This window comes from Puma concolor, chromosome A2, assembly GCF_028749965.1.
Source record: "Puma concolor isolate L17-30 chromosome A2, mPumCon1.1.hap2, whole genome shotgun sequence".
NCBI lineage: Eukaryota > Metazoa > Chordata > Mammalia > Carnivora > Felidae > Puma > Puma concolor.
The window spans coordinates 129,652,496-129,669,388 of NC_141668.1; the positions used below are offsets into that span (position 1 = coordinate 129,652,496).

Below are 16,893 nucleotides of genomic sequence, written 5' to 3' on the forward strand. Positions count from 1 at the left end.
GACCCAGCAATAGCATTGCTAGGAATTTATCCAAGGGACACAGGAGCACTGATGCATAGGGGCACTTGTACCCCAATGTTCATAGCAGCACTCTCAACAATAGCCAAATTATGGAAAGAGCCTAAATGTCCATCAACTGATGAATGGATAAAGAAATTGTGGTTTATATACACAATGGAATACTACGTGGCAATGAGAAAAAATGAAATATGGCCTTTTGTAGCAACGTGGATGGAACTGGAGAGTGTGATGCTAAGTGAAATAAGCCATACAGAGAAAGACAGATACCATATGGTTTCACTCTTATGTGGATCCTGAGAAACTTAACAGGAACCCATGGGGGAGGGGAAGGAAAAAAAAAAAAAAAAGAGGTTAGAGTGGGAGAGAGCCAAAGCATAAGAGACTGTTGAGAACTGAGAACAAACTAAGGGTTGATGGGGGGTGGGAGGGAGGAGAGGGTGGGTGATGGGTATTGAGGAGGGCACCTTTTGGGATGAGCACTGGGTGTTGTATGGAAACCAATTTGACAATAAATTTCATATATAAATAAAAAAAAAAAAAGTGAATAGAAGGATCATTAATCGGTGCACCTGGGTGGCTCAGTCCGTTGAGCATACGACTTCAACTCAGGTCATGATCTCACAGTTCCTGAGTTCAAGCCCCATATCAGACTCTCTGCTGTCAGCGCAGAACCTGCCTCAGATCCTCTGTCCCCATCTCTCTGTGCACCTCCCCAGCTTGTGCTCTCTCTCTCTCAAAATGAAATAAACACTAAAAAAAATAAGAAAGGTCATTAATCCATTAGCCTTAGATACAGAAATGTAAGAGCTGCATAGCCCTGGAATATAGTATATTAAAAATGCTGCCTTTGACATACTCTACATCAGTTTGGTATTCATTTATTCTTACATCTCTGTATTCATTGACCAATACAATGCACATCTGTTAGTTAAATGTGACATTTGTAAACAGGTAGCTGGGAAGTTGAAAAATAAAATGGGGATAAGGAAAACGTACTGAAGTAGCAAGGGTAAATCTACTACTAGAAATTAATATTCAATCAAAAGTTCTTTATCTAACATAGACAGTCTCACATATTAAACAGCCATCATTTTGAGGAGCTCATAATGATAGAGTATGGGTAGAATGAAAGCAATATATTATTTTCTTTCTAACTTTTACCCCTTACTGTTCCCTGTACCTGGATAGTGTAAGTTGTGAAAGAGTCCCTAAATTAGGGACATTCATATACTTCTTTAAGTATTGATCTTCATTGACCAGAAATTATTCTTTGCACTGACTTGGGTTTACTGTAAAGAGAAAACAGTTAATAAAAAGGGATCGAGTATAAGATAACGATATTCAGGATTTGATAAATAAGCCAATTGGTCAACATAGTAAATGTTTACAGAGAAAGATCAGAGAGGTGATTTCTAAAAAAGTCAAACATTAATACACAAATGAGAATTTTAACTAAAGCATTTGAGCAATAACCTTTTATTTCTTTATGTTTATTTCTTTCTGACATCAGTAAATTATTAAATCATAGCGAAAGCTGTAACAATTTTTTCAGGCTTTAAAAGACATTCTTACAGAGTTGATAACGTGATAGATTTTTCCCTGGATATATGTGCATAGCCACGTAGGCAACGACTAGAAACACTATGGAGGCAGAGAAGAAATGCATGTGTAAACGTGTATTTATAAGTTAGTGTAACAAGTGAGGGAACATGAGGTAGTACAAATGCTACTTTCCAAACTCCTATTATTTTTTTCAAAGCCTGCAAACTGTTATTTATATTTGACTTGAACCTGATGCTGAAATCTGGGCACATCCTTTAGAGCCCAAAGGAATTGGCATTTATAGAGCTCTACAGATGTGAAGGCTGGGAATTACTTTTGATCATTGATGGTGGGGGGAGGGGGGCATTGTTTTTTGTTGTCAAGTTTATTTTGGATATCCAGGCATAATCACATATCCTGGCATAATTAAACATTTAAATAGTCATTTTTAAAAATCATGTGACTTTGTACTATTTCAGAAGTTTATAACAAAGCTACTGCTATTTAAAATCTATTATTCTGAAACGTTACAAATCAGAGAGAGTAAAGATCCGTTTTAAGACAAGTTTTTTTAATAGTATTAAACTATTTGGATGAGCAGTTCGATGTGCTACTGATGGCAAGTAGTGGTACTGTGTGTGTGTGTGTGTGTGTGTGTGTGTGTGTGTGTGTGTGAGAGAGAGAGAGACAGAGAGACAGAGAGACAGAGAGAGACACAGAGAGAGAGAGATTAATTTCTCCAGCTTCCCAAGGACTCATTTATTGTCCCCGGTAAGAAGCCCCCTGTGGTTTGGCAGGATGACTTCATCTTCCGCTAATAACCACATTCTATTTACTAGTGAAAGTGGACATTTTATTCTGCTATAAAAAAGAAATCACCAGTATGGCAAGAAGAGAAATATCAAGTCCCCATGACATTCCTTAAAGAAAGAATAAAAGAAAATGAGACCTAATGAGGAATGGACAGTTACTGTGATGCTGCTACTTTATTCACTAGTCCTTAATTATTTCAGTTATTTTTATTGCACCTTTTCCTCATCCATAGAGTTCTTTTGTATCATTTGCAACCCAGTGAGGCCCCTCTCTGGAATTAGCTTCTGAGAGTTGATGTGGGAATTGTAACCCAAAAGCACCACCTTTGGATTCCTTAAAGGGTGGGCTTCCTGTAGTTAGCTTGTACTAGGAAATTACCATTTTGCAAGGGCAGTGTAAATTTTGCATATCATTTTAATAGCAAGGCAGGTCAATCAAATTATAATTGGCTCCAATTAGCACTCCCATGAGCTATAGGATTCTTTAGCATCTCCTGGACTGCACTTAAAAGGAAAATGTTATTTACTGTCACTGAAGTCATAAAAATTGTCCATTATTCAGTGTAAGTGATGAGGAAGGTACAAACCTGGCGAGAGGAACTTGGCATATATTTAATGCATACACATTGCATCAAGCGTGGCATTGTGCAAAATGTGCAATTACAAAGCATTTTCTTTTTAGCTGCACAGGCAGGTCTTGGCGATGAAACTTGTAGTCATCCGCAGCGTTTGAGTTTTGAGCTAATCTTAATTTTGCTTTCTAACATTTTCTGAGTCTTGAACTCCTTTGAAAAGCGTATTTTTTTTTATAATAGGAACAAGGTATCAGAAAAGAAATGCATTATATTCCCAAAGTCTCTCTTATCTTAGGATCTGACTCTGTCATTTGGGGGATTTCTGCTCAAGGTCCATCACTCTAGCAGAAAGTCCACATACAACCAAGGGGTTGCAGTGACTGTAGATGTGTCTGTGACATGAGAGGATTGTCCTGTCGTCATGAAACATTACCGTAACTGACCCATCCTGATTAGGTCAGGAAATTTTCTTCGGAAAATTTAAAGTCCTTTCTTTAACAATGCCAGGCTTCCTTAGCACCTTGGCCAAAGGAAGAAGGTCAGTAAATGTCTTGCCAGTGTTTTCGCTCCTTGGTTCCCCTAAATCATTGCTGGACATTAGAGTTTGAGTGTCACTAAATTTGGCCCCCACCTTGCACGTCCTCATCCTAAGATATCCTTGGAACAAGGAGACAAGGGTAGGGTCAGTCCACTGAAACAACTTGAATTAAGGTTGGGAGAGTGTTGGTTCTTTGGGGAATATTTAAAAAGTTCTTCATGAGAAAAAGGAAGAATGTATGCATCCAAGCAAAAATAAGGAATGGCCTCTCGAGGGCTCTCTCCATTTCTGCATCAACAGATATGGAGGAAAGAACTTCACTTTAACACCACATCAGCTTTAGCAACCATAGTACCGGGAAAGAGACAGAGGCACGTGTTAGAAGAGCTACCCTGGTGGAAGCATTAAAAATGAAGACAGAGGGGCGCCTGGGTGGCGCAGTCGGTTAAGCGTCCGACTTCAGCCAGGTCACGATCTCGCGGTCCGTGAGTTCGAGCCCCGCGTCAGGCTCTGGGCTGATGGCTCGGAGCCTGGAGCCTGTTTCCGATTCTGTGTCTCCCTCTCTCTCTGCCCCTCCCCCGTTCATGCTCTGTCTCTCTCTGTCCCAAAAATAAATAAAAACGTTGAAAAAAAAATTAAAAAAAAAAAAATGAAGACAGAAGGGCACCTGGGTGGCACAGTCAGTTAAGCATCCGACTTCTGCTCAGGTCATGATCTCACTGTTTGTGAGTTCAAGCCCCGCACTGAGCTCTCAGCTGTCAGCACAGAGCCCGCTTCAAGTCCTCTGTCTCCCTCCCTCTGCTTCTCCCCCTCTCACGCTCTCTTTCTCTCTCTGAAAAATAAATGAACACCTTTGAAAAATGAAGACAGAGCCTTGTGGAGTCTCGATATGATGGAAGATGCAAGTGCCTGCTGAAAATATTTCTGTTTCTTAAGGAAAATGGTGGTCCACAAAATGGTGGTCACAGAGCACATCAGGAAACTGCATTATTTCCATTTCTGCAATGGAAATGACTCATGCGTGCTCCCAAAAGGCAGCAGGCTAAAGCAAGAGAGACAGGCATAGAAGATTTAGGAGACTAGCCTACGCTTTGTGAAGCTTCGTGTACTTAGGACATATGACAGCCTCATAAGGAAAAGAGGAGTAAAAGTAAAGAAAGTCAGGTAAAGATCACCAAACTCATAACTTGGTCTCAGCTAACACTGACCTAGAACAGGTCAGCAAACTTTTTCTTAAAAGTTGAGTCAGATAAGTATTTTACTCTTTATGAGCTGTATAGTCTCTGTTGCAGCTACTCAGCTTTGCTTCTGTAAGCATAAAAGCAGCCACAGATGATAAGAATTGGATGGGTGCAAGTCTGTTCCAAAATATTTAGTTGACAAAGCAGGCAGCAGGTTAGATTTGACCCCCTAGCTATACTTTGCTGACTCCTGGCCGAGATTCAGCCCAGAAGTATGAAAGGATAAAGGAATGTCATTTTTAGTTTTTGTTTCCTTCCCTGATCATTGTTCTCTTTATCTGAGGACCCTCACAAGTCACATTTATTAGCACCCTAAATCAGAATGGATGAGGCAGACATTTACCAGCTAAGCAAGGAAGTATACCCTCAAACAACAACTTACAAAACAGCTTTTGAAAGACAACACACTGAAATGTTGGAAATGTCCATAGATACCTTCTGCTTTAAGGGTACAGATTTTTTTCAGTCCTTACTATTGACGTTTTCTTCTTTGAACCTTATATTATCTTCATTTTTCTACATGGCTTTAGATCTTTGAATATGTACTCTCTCAGACCCTCCATCAGTGGGTGATATCTCTAAGCTCCATAGCAAAATTTCCTTCCCAGTTGTATGAATCAGTGATAAAAATCTTGACTAACAGCCATCAAGTTCCCACAACCTTTTTTTTAATATGCCTTATTTTAAGTAGGTCAAACTTCCCAGTTGGCACCAGAGAAAATAGCCAAAGTTACTTTTACAATTTTGTTCAACTGCAATTTTGTTTGACAACTTCTTCTTGAAAATCCCCATACAAAGGATTAAATTTCCCTCATAATAGAATTTCATAATGGAACTAGAAATAAACCCTTAAATGTCAGTAGTATGTGTATTAATGTATCGCCAGGTAAACACTAGAGTGACATATTTCCTGCTAAATTGACTGGCCTTACACTTAAGTGACCTGGGAAAGAATATGGCTGGAGGAGCGATGTCATTCATCACATACTACTTTTTTAGAAAGCAGTTTCAGGACTTCATTATCTTAATTTATGGCTCTGATTGGCAAAATCTCTTTTCTCTCTTCTAAAAAATAGTTCACATACCTAATATTAACGTAGCGTTGTTAATAGGAAGCCCAGAGGCCAAGTAGTTTGGGCATAATGTGTTTGTGATTTACACCACAGGTTGTGAAAGGTTTTGTAAAGTCTAGTTCATTTGAGTATATAAAATTATCATTTTTAGTGTAGCTTTGTATTTATCATCATACATAAAATGATGCTGAAAAATCCCCGAAGAATGCTGATTTGATATATATTTTACTTTGCAGTGTACAATTAATCTTTATTGCAAATGCAGATTTTTATGATAAGTAAACTCTCATAGTATTACAGCAGGTATTTTTTTTTTTACTTTATTCAGAATGCAGTAAATCACATAATTCTCTAATGTTTTCAATCAGAGTGATGCCATATATTTTAACACAGTTATGCAGGCAATAAATGAAATTGTGCAGATCTTCTCGCTAGGAGATAAAAGTTATGTATCATTCCATCTCAATAAGTAAGTCTATAAAGAAAGGTGGGTAGGTCCTCCAAAGTTCTGCTGTGCCTGTCATGACACTGTATTCCATATTAAGCCCAGATTTGATTTCTTTCCATGAGTTGTTAAGGGTCTGAATCTTTATATAAAACAACCGAACACGAATTCATTTGTTTTGGGATGGTTGTGGTTTGCTGTCTCTTTTGGAACACCCCACCCCTGCCATTGTATTGGTCTTACAATCATTTTGTATAACATACGATTCTTCCTTAGGCCTTCTCAGGCCAGGATTTCTCCACTTTTTTGTCTCTGATTATTTGTTTTTCTTTGGAAGTTTTGTGTCTATCACATAGCACTGCACCTGGACTTAATAAACACCTCTTTGTTAGCTATGATCGTTATTTCTGTTAGTTTCCTTTTGCTCGTGTGACGAATTACCACAAATGCGGTGACTTAAAACACCACAGATTTACTGTCTTACAGTTCTGTAAGTCACAAGTCCAATACAGGTGTCACTGAGCTACAATCAGGTGCCAGATGTCGACAGGGCTGCTGAAGGCTCTGAAGGTTCCGGGGGGAGAATCCATTGCCTTGCCTTTTCCAGCTTCTGGAAGCCACCTGTTTTCCTTGACTCGTGGCTACTTCTTCCATCTTCAGATCAAGAGCATAGCAGCATCCTCAAATGGCTCTCTCTGGGTAAGACCCCTGCTTCTGAGGTCATAGTTCCTCTTCTCTGACCCTGCTGCTTCCCTCTGACAAGGACTCTAGTGATTACATTCTCCCCACCCCTGATAATCCAAGATAACATTCTCATCTCAGTGTCCTTAATTTAGTCACACCTATACTGTTCCTCTAACCATGTCAAGTAACATGTTCAAGATTTCAGGGATTCGGGTGTTAACATATTCTGGGCGGCATTATTCTGCCCATCTTGCCATTGTTAGTCCCAAACCCTCTGGTAAGCGTATCTTTAAAGGTCTCATCCACCCTTTGGCCGTTCACTTCTAGGTTACCTGCCTGAGTCTCACAAGTGATTTCCAGTACAGCCTCTTCCATACCTTGAGTGGCTCTTCTTCCCACTTTCCCATTTCTCCTGTTTATCCCAGCTCACAACCTTACAGTTACATTTTTGTGCTGTTCACCAAAGATCGTTTTTATTCTTGATTTTCTGAGTATGTATCTGGGAGAAATAGTGGAGGAAGACCATTAATTTATTCTGGTTACCCTGTATTCCAATATGTAGACTATATTATTGCACTTGTAATTGGAAAGTATACGTACTGTGACTTTAGAATGTGAAGAAGGAGGAAATATTGTTGACAAGTATTTAAAATGGCTTTCTAGGGGCCACTGGATGGCTCAGTTGGTTGTGTCCAACTTCGGCTCAGGTCATGAGCTCCTGGTTTGTGGGTTTGAGCCCCCACGTCAAGTTCTCTGCTGACAGCTCAGAGCATGGAGCCTGCTTAGGTTTCCATGTCTCCCTCTCTCCCTGCCCCTGTCCCCTCTCTCTCAAAAATGAATAAACAAAAAAAAAAAAAATTCAACAATAAAATTAAATTAAAATATTTTTCTATAGTGTATAATATACAGAGCGCATATTGTCCATGTGACCATGTGAAGATCACATACATGATGTCCGTTTGGTGATGGTTTACAAATATAAAGCATTTGTAGCTCAAGAGCTACTAGTATGCCAGTCGAAGATAGACCCTCACATTTGCCTGATGATACAAATTCTCAAAGGAGAATACAGGAGTACTTATTTCTACAAAACAGCAGCTTTTCTCCATGGGATTCTCAAATTAAGAATGATAGTTTAAGATTTCTGCTCAGGAGATGAAGGTTCTACAGTTTCTTCTCTATTTGGTGAGGTCTCAGGATGGGCTTACAGTGTTCTCCTCTGGGATGCTGATTTATCTGGGCTTGTCTGGAGGGTAGTTACTAAGAATCAGTTAGGTCAGTTTGTAAATTTGAAGAGCCTGAAGGTCTTAGACAGTTATTGAAAAGGAAAGTCAGTTAAAGAGGCTATTTCCTTCAGGTCTAAGGGAAGGGGCAATTGGTAATACAGAGGAGAGTCTGTTACTCCGTTTCGGCAACACCATGTACATTTAAGTCTTCTGAGAAGCAAACCCCAAGGTGGGATTAGAGGATCAAACTTGTTATTAAAAAAAATCTGGAGGAAATGCCTGTGGAGGATAAACAGGGAGGGAGCAGAAATTGGTGGAAGGGAGAGTCAAGTCCAATATCTGTGAGCAATGAGAGGAAAAGACAAGTCACATAGGAAGAAAGCCAGACTGCCTCACAGCTCTGAGAACAGTGTGGCCATTATCTGATGGGGCATCTCCAACCAGAGTTGCCTTTGGGGACATTTGGTACCAGGGCGGGGAGCGGGGGGGTGGGGGCAGAAAGGGCAAGCATCAGCACAGTGGAGTTCATCAGTTAGTTGGAAGTAGCCCCCGCACTCTTGTGCCCGTGGGTGGTTACCACCAGTTAATTGTGTTTCCTGCAGTAAGTTCTCCTAAGGTGAGACCTAAGTGGGACACCTCCATGTTCACCACAATCCACCCCTCAACTCTCCTTGCTCATTTTGGGAACAGCTTTCAAATGATTTTGATTTTGACTTTCTTCTCTTCTGTCATTTGTTGCTAGATCACACCACAATATCTGTATACAGTATATTAATAGTACAGTATTAAAGTCAATGATATTGATTTGGGATTAAAAGAAATAATACAAGTGTAGCCTTGTAACATTTCAGTCAAAATTACATATGTTAGAGTTGTTCCAAATTTTGCATCTGGTTACTGATCATATTCTCCTTGCTACATAATATTTCTTATATGAATTTACATGATTTTCGGTTTTCCAACTCTAAATCTGAGTTCTTTCCACCAACCATTCTTACTTTAGTAGAAACTGGTTTAACAAGGTTGACTTCTTGTCCTTAATACCAAGCTGAGGTCTATTATGTTGGGGAGCAGTGGAAGTTTCGCACTCCCTGGATACAAGGGACATATTTAAATAAGAAATAAAAGGCAGAGGGACAATTCTATGAATTTCATGAGTAGAACACTTTGAAAAGCAGAGGAGATGGCTTTGTCTTCTTTAAATGAGGTGATGTTACAGGGGTTAAAGGATTATGGGGTGGTAGATGCTTAGAGTAGTAGGAAGAGCCTAAAGAAGTAAGGCTTCCACAGCAGTCAATTTCAGCAATTGCAGAACTGATTCAGCCAACCTGACCAGCATTCTCCAGCTCTATGGTTTATTTAGTACTATTGTTGTTGTTTTTTAATTTTTTTATGTTTATTCATTTTTGAAAGACAGACACAGAGCACAAGCAGGGGTGGGGCAGAGAGAAAGGGGGACACAGAATCTGAAGCAGGCTCCAGGCTCTGAGCTGTCAGCACAGAGCCCCATGTGGGGCTCGATCTCATGAACCGTGAGATCATGACCTGAGCCCAAGCCGGAAGCTCAACAGACTGAGCCATCCAGCGCCCCTATTTAGTACTATTGTAAGAGAAAAAGCACTATCGATGTAGGCATGAGGCCAACTGTGGAGTGGATGTTTGAGACCCATTTTTTTTTTCAAAGTCTGACAAACAACCTAAGGTTCACAACCTATCACATGACTGATTGGAATTTTATGAAACACTCTACTGAAATGATATAGCATGATGTGAAGATCGATTCAAGGTTAAAAATCAGTGTTTCTTAACATGTGCATGATATGCCATTGACTTGCTAACCTTTGGAATCATGAAATATTTGCATTTCCATTGAAGGCAGAAGAGAGTCACTTGTGTCTCATTTCCACCAGGTATTTACCATGATCTCTCCCCGACTTGCTTTTCACATGCTCCTCACTTCATTTGGAGTGCTTTTATCCCTGCTGTCAGAATATCGTTGTGTCCTTGAAGACCTCTTCTTCAGTCGTGAGAGACTGTCACCTCTTCTTCCTCTGAAACCCAGAGTAACTCTCACCCAGCCCTTTTACATTATCTCATTGTTATTTGTAAACGGACTTAGTGTCCCTTTCTACAAAATGCAAAGATCCTTCATCCCGGAATTATGCCTTGAATGTATTTTGAACTTGTTATTCACTAAATTGATTTTGATTACATGTTTTCAGAAAATTCTTTTGAAAAAACATTACAATAATGAACCACTGCAATAATGTTGATAAAATCATAAAAAATGATAGGACCATGGAAAGAAGGAATCAAAAAAGTCAACTGCCGTAACTGTGCTTAAGTAACAACTTGCCTGTGAAAAATATGGGCATCTAGAACAATGCAGCATCATATTATTTACCCTCATTATCACAGAGTAAAAAACATTAGTTTCTTGGGAGAAAGTTGGTTTACCTTGACCCTAAAAGTCAAGAAAACTCTCATATTAGACTTTACAGAGGAGATAGGAGCATAATTGTATCCTTAATTAACTCAATAACTGTTTATTGAGGACTATTAAGTGTCTCTGGATGTTTCATTTGGTAATTGGGCGGGGGAGGGCAGTCAGAGTAAGAGTTGACATCAGTGTTTACCCAGTGGTGGGAGGGTGGTTACGTAAATAGACCATTACATATACAGCAGTAAGTGTTTTAACTGATAGAAACTTAGCGTTGCTCTATCAAGGAGAACCTACCATGAGACAAGGATGAAGGAAGGCTTCTCTGTAGAGGTGGTTCCTTATGTTTGGCACCAACCTTTGAAAACCATGTGGAAGTTGTTGTGGGAGAATGGGGTTTAGTGTTAAAAGGGGGGAGGAGGCAAAGGAGTGGACAGAGAACAAGGATACTGCAGGCTCTCAGAACAGCAGGTGCCAAGACCCAGGGCTCAGACTTGAAGCAGGGGCTTAACCATGCGGAGTCTCTTATTCAGGTTAAGAAATGTGGCATTGTTCCCAGGAGCTCCAGGGAATTGCAGGTAAGTGTTATATCACAAACTGACATGATGAGGTTGGTAAATTTGAAAGATCATAGAATATGCGGTGTGGAGATACAAATTAAAAAGGAGAAGGACTGAAACCAGAGAAACTTGTCAGGAGGTGTCTGGAGTAGCGATAATGATGATGGTAGTAATATTGCTCCTGCAAGGATGCTAATCAGCACTGTCCTCCACTGTAATGCAGACTGACTGCAGAATCAGTTCACAGAAATGTCTCTCTTCATGACCTGCGATAGAACCACTCACCATTACTTTGTCATAGAGGTGGTTTTGTGTACGTATTTTTAGTATACTGTGGAAAACTTGCCTTAATGATGGGATTTCTTTTCTCCAAAATTTTATAAGAACTATCATATGCTTGGATCTTCAATGAATATCCATCATTTGTTGAAGAAGATAGTCGGAGATTTGTCTCTCAAGAAACAGGCCACCTGTATATTGCCAAGGTCGAGCCATCCGATGTGGGTAATTACACGTGTGTGGTGACCAGTACGGTGACGAACACCAGAGTGCTGGGCTCCCCAACTCCTTTGGTGCTACGTTCTGACGGTAGGAAATATTTCAAGGTGCAATTCTAAATGTAAATATTGTGAATCCAAGCAAAAAAAAATGGGAAAAAGTGAAAAGTATACCATGAAGAATTATTTCACTTTGCGCTGAAGAAAAAATATGAGTACAGTGATGAAGAAAGATCATTTCATTGACCATAGGTCCCTGTACCTAATCCTTACCCAGGACCAGCTTTATTGTTTTCGAGGACCAGTGCAAAATAAATATGATGGACCCAGTGTTCAGAAATTATTAGGAATTTCAAGATGGTGACGGGAGAGCATTCAACTAAGCTTGAGGTTTTTCCCAGCCTAGGTTCAGGTTACATTGTCATGAAGTCACCTGTCCTGATTTTGGCCACCATGAGCTTCTTTAAGCTCTGGATGTATTTTTATAGTATATAAAGCATCTCTTAATTTTTTTAAAAAAAATATGCACTAGATTCCCGAAACATATTCATTTTGTAACTAAAAGTCCATTCTCTTTGATGAACCTCTCCCCATTTCCCTGCCACCAGCAGCATAGTGATGATAGTTAATAATACTGTATTGTATTCTTGAAATCTGCTACAAGAGTAGACCTGAGGTGTTGTCACCACAGAATATTAAGAAATTAAAAATGGTATCTGTGTGAGGTGCTAGATGTGTTAACTTGATTTGAGATAATCATTTAACAATGTATATGTATATTAAATCATCACATTGTACATAGTAAAAAATACCAGGTTGTACATGCAGCCTAAATATATATAATCTCTGTTTGCTAATCATACCTTAGTAAAGCTGAAAAGAAAATAAATGTGTTTTCTCTACCCCTTCATGGCTGTTTCAAGAGAACACATGAGATTTAGAGGAATCAGATTTGTAACCCTGTGTAACTGCCCCACTTACACAAAACCATATCTGATACAGCACAATGTCATGACCACATATTACCTAAACATTTCTTTCCAGTCAGTTATAATTGAATTTGACCTTTCTCATTTATGAAGTTACTGTTTCTTGTCTCCAGGGTGCCATTTAAGAAGTTTAAGATTGGTTTCTTTGCTACCAGGGTACCATTAAGTAAATTCCCTCCCATAATTTTTGCTCCTTAGGATATTTCAAGAAGTCATAATACATTGTATATTTCAGTTTGACCAGAAATGTCCAGATTAAATACAGAATAAAAAAGCCTCCCATTTTATACAAGGTAAAAAGCATAATGGCTTTCTCGGAACCACTCTGTAAATGGTAATTTATGAATCATGGAATCCAAAGTCCCTGATGTTTAATAATGTTGTGTGTTTGGCCCACTTAGCTCTGCTTTTAAAAGTTCCTAATGAATGGCTAGTGAGTAATTTAAATCATTAGAGAAACTGGTTCAAAATGGATAAAAAGAAAGTTTTATTTAAGAAAAATGGGACAGTTCCACAGGAAACATTGAAACTATTAACTTTATATGGTGGATTTACAGGTGTGATGGGTGAATATGAACCAAAAATAGAAGTGCAGTTTCCAGAAACTCTTCCAGTGGCTAAAGGTGCAACTGTGAAATTGGAATGTTTTGCTCTTGGAAAGTAAGTTTTATAACATTTACTACAGGGTGCTGAAGTATTAGTTTTCTGAAAGAGATCGAGATAGTTTTTGACAGACTCTTCTTTTCCTTATTTATTTTCTAAAATTTTCTTTCATTTAGAAGCAAAGGAAAAATAAAATATAAAGAGAATGCACATATATAATTTAGGCTGAAACCATAAAGGCAATTTGCAGACAATGACTATGCCTGCCTAATTTCATGAACTAGATTGGTGTTATTTTTCTTTTGCTTGTTCATTTGTTGTATTTTAATACAATGGATATGTGTTCAGCTTTTTCTCTAAATCATGATTTAACTCAGGAAAATGCAGAATTTATTTTATTAAAATAGCAACTGAGGTTAAGCCTTGTATCAGGTATATGTGATTAACAATTGGAGATGTTCTGCATTTGAAAACGGGTGCCTTTTTGCTCCATCCTAACAAAAGCTTTATTTTGTCAAGCCTAACATGCATCCAGACATCTGGTTTTTTTTTTTTTTTTTTTTTTTTTTCAACGTTTTTTTTTTATTTTATTTTTGGGACAGAGAGAGACAGAGCATGAACGGGGGAGGGGCAGAGAGAGAGGGAGACACAGAATCGGAAACAGGCTCCAGGCTCTGAGCCATCAGCCCAGAGCCCGACGCGGGGCTCGAACTCACGGACCGCGAGATCGTGACCTGGCTGAAGTCGGACGCTTAACCGACTGCGCCACCCAGGCACCCCCAGACATCTGTTTAAAGTAGCAAATAATGGGGCGCCTGGGTATCTCAGTCGGTTAAGCGTCTGACTTCCGCTCAGGTCATGATCTCACGGTTTGTGAGTTGGAGCCCTGCGTCGGGCTCTGTGCTGACAGCTCAGAGCCTGGAGCCTCCTTGGGATTCTGTGTCTACTCTCTCTGCCCCTCCCCTGCTCATGCTTTATCTCTCTCTGTCTCTCGATAACAAACATTAAAAACATTTTCTTTAAATAAGAATAAAATAGCAAATAACTGGACAATTTTCTTCTTAGTCCTGTACCTCAGATTAATTGGAGGAGAAGTGATGGACTGCCCTTTTCCAGTAAAATTAAACTGAGGAAATTCAATGGTGTGCTTGAAATCCCCAACTTCCAACAGGAAGATACCGGTTCCTATGAATGCGTTGCTGAGAATTCACGAGGAAGAAATGTCGCCAGAGGGCGTCTCACTTACTATGGTGAGCTTCTACTTTGGGCTAATTGGATTTTTAGCTTTTGTTCTGTCAAATGTTGTTGGGCGGTGGGAAATTATGGCAGAATCCCAATGTCCACTTGTTCGGTCCTGCATTTTGTTAAATGGCGATAAATATTTGTCATAGGAGGAATTAAAAACAGTAACATTTTGCCGTGAAGTCAGAAGCGTGATGTCTTCTTTTTGCATTTTAAAATGATTCCTACAGTAGTGAAATATTATCCTTTTTTTCTATGAGTAATGTTTTATGCATTGAATCATATCAAGGAGCGATTTCCTCTGTGTCCTGTCCCCTAGAAAATGTGATTTTGTATCTTTCTTTCTGATCTTGACTAAGGAGAAAGAAACTGTTGATGGTGAAAACTTGCAATTACTGCATTTGACAAACCACATGAACTCAGACTCTTGAGTTCTTCAGTGTTTTCCTATCCCTTCCACTAATGTAACTGTGCTGTTTGCCGCCTTTAATTCATAATGACATTTATTTGATATACTGTTTGGTTGGGGTAAGGAAAGGATTATAGCATTACCTTAATTTAGAGTCTGTTGGTAGGAAAATTAAATTATCTTTTTTTTTCCAAAATTTGTTTTCAAATCTTTTTTATTACAAAATACATTAGGTTTTTTTGATGAAAGCATGATTTAGAAAGTATAAATATATGATTTTATAAAATGTCCTGTAGTTTATGTAATTTATGTAAAGATGTATGCTCAATGAATATATACTTGAATTTAATCATCAGAAACATGGTAAAACTAGTGGGAATTGACCACTTGTGTGAAAGGCAAATTGCATTGTATTCCTTTTATCTTAGACAGTGGCAATGGAAACAGGCTATACACGTAAATGTTTCAGGGAGGAAAATGTTTGCAAAGACAAATATTAAAATTAGAGGGCTTTTTCTGACCTCCCTCAGAAAAATTTGCATTATCTCTGAGTAGACTGACACCTGTTCAACTATTTTAACATTTTGGGATCTGTCAGAAACAACATGGAGGCCTGGTTTAATATTCTGAGTCATTCTGAGTTGTAACTCTTGCTATGTGATTAGATTAGAATACACAGGACCAAGTTAATGTTACCCAGGTGTCAAGGTCTACATGCTGGTGGGATGATGTAAAGGTGGGTTGATGAACACTTAAGCCATGGGGCTGTACAGATCACTCACGGCAAGTCCTTTTTTCTCATAGAAGAGAGCTTCAAAGAAGAAGCTTACTTACTCCTTTCTGAGAAACCATTACCTGACCCAGGGTAAGAGGTGACCATTACAAGAAAACACAAAATCAGAACACCTGCGTGGCTCAGTCAGTTGAGCATATGACTCTTGGTTTCAGCTTAGGTCGCGATCTCCTGGTTCATGAGTTTGAGTCCCACAAGGGGCTCTGTGCTGACAGCAGGGAACCTGCTTGGGATTCACTCTCTCCCCCTCTGTCTCTCTGCCCTTCCTCTCTCTCTCTCTCACACACACATACACAATAAATAAATAAACATTTAAAAAAAAAGAAAACTCGAATATTCCAACTGTTGTAATGTTTCAGCAGCAATGTTTGAGCTATCTGGAACAGCAGCCCTACCTAAATAAACAATTATATGCCTCATGGGGCAAGAAATCCAAAGCTAACCTAGTGTTCACGTACCATATAATCAGGCCCTTGCTCAGTTTCTCTATGATTTGTTTCTGCTCTTATCTGTCTTTTCCCTTTCTCTGCATGTTGCTCTCCAGTATAGTCACACAATGTCTGCCCGCAGTAACCACAGGATCAATCTTGTTCATCCTTACTGTCTCCAGAACATTGTGCAAATCTGTTTTCAAATCTCATTGCCCAAAAGTTCATTCCTCAACCAATCCTTAGCAAGGAGAATTGGCTTAAAACAACTTAAGGGCCTCTGTTTGGAACAGGGAATATGGTCAGATATTCCTGAATTTTATGGACAGTGTGAGGCAATGGAAGAGAGGATAGTTCAGTGAGAAATGGGGGTTATTTTATAAATAAAGAAAGGAGGAAATAGATGCACACCAGGCAACCGACATCATCCACTCTACTGACTAGAGAAGGTAGAATCCTGCTCTAGTCCATTGGGTAGGTAATATGATATATTCCTGAGAAATATATCAGAAATTAATGAGATGGGGTGTTTGATGAAAGTTACTCTACACTTCTGGCTTAAGAGTAGTGTATTCAATCCGTGCCATGAAGTTCTCTGGTTATCCACTCTAATATTTCACGTAAAAAATGGCCGGATAGAATATTTGGATTTAATATGATAGAATAAGGGGGGAAAATCACCATTAACATGGCAGTTGTAATCTCAGAATTGGCTTCAGTCCAGCAAATTATCCTCCCATTTGGAGAAGAACAGTAGTATTGAGAAGCCAGTGCA

General features: G+C 39.1%; 1 protein-coding gene across 1 annotated transcript in view; it reads left to right on the forward strand.

Annotated features, from left to right (window-relative positions):
• The window catches only part of CNTN3 (contactin 3), a 356,028-nt gene that overhangs the window by 244,088 nt on the left and 95,047 nt on the right, over positions 1-16,893 (forward strand). Inside the window, exons 6-8 of the mRNA XM_086697583.1 lie at positions 11,542-11,745; positions 13,201-13,303; positions 14,312-14,496. Coding sequence (XP_086553709.1) covers positions 11,542-11,745; positions 13,201-13,303; positions 14,312-14,496 — 492 coding nt within the window. The remainder of the gene's footprint in view (positions 1-11,541; positions 11,746-13,200; positions 13,304-14,311; positions 14,497-16,893) is intronic.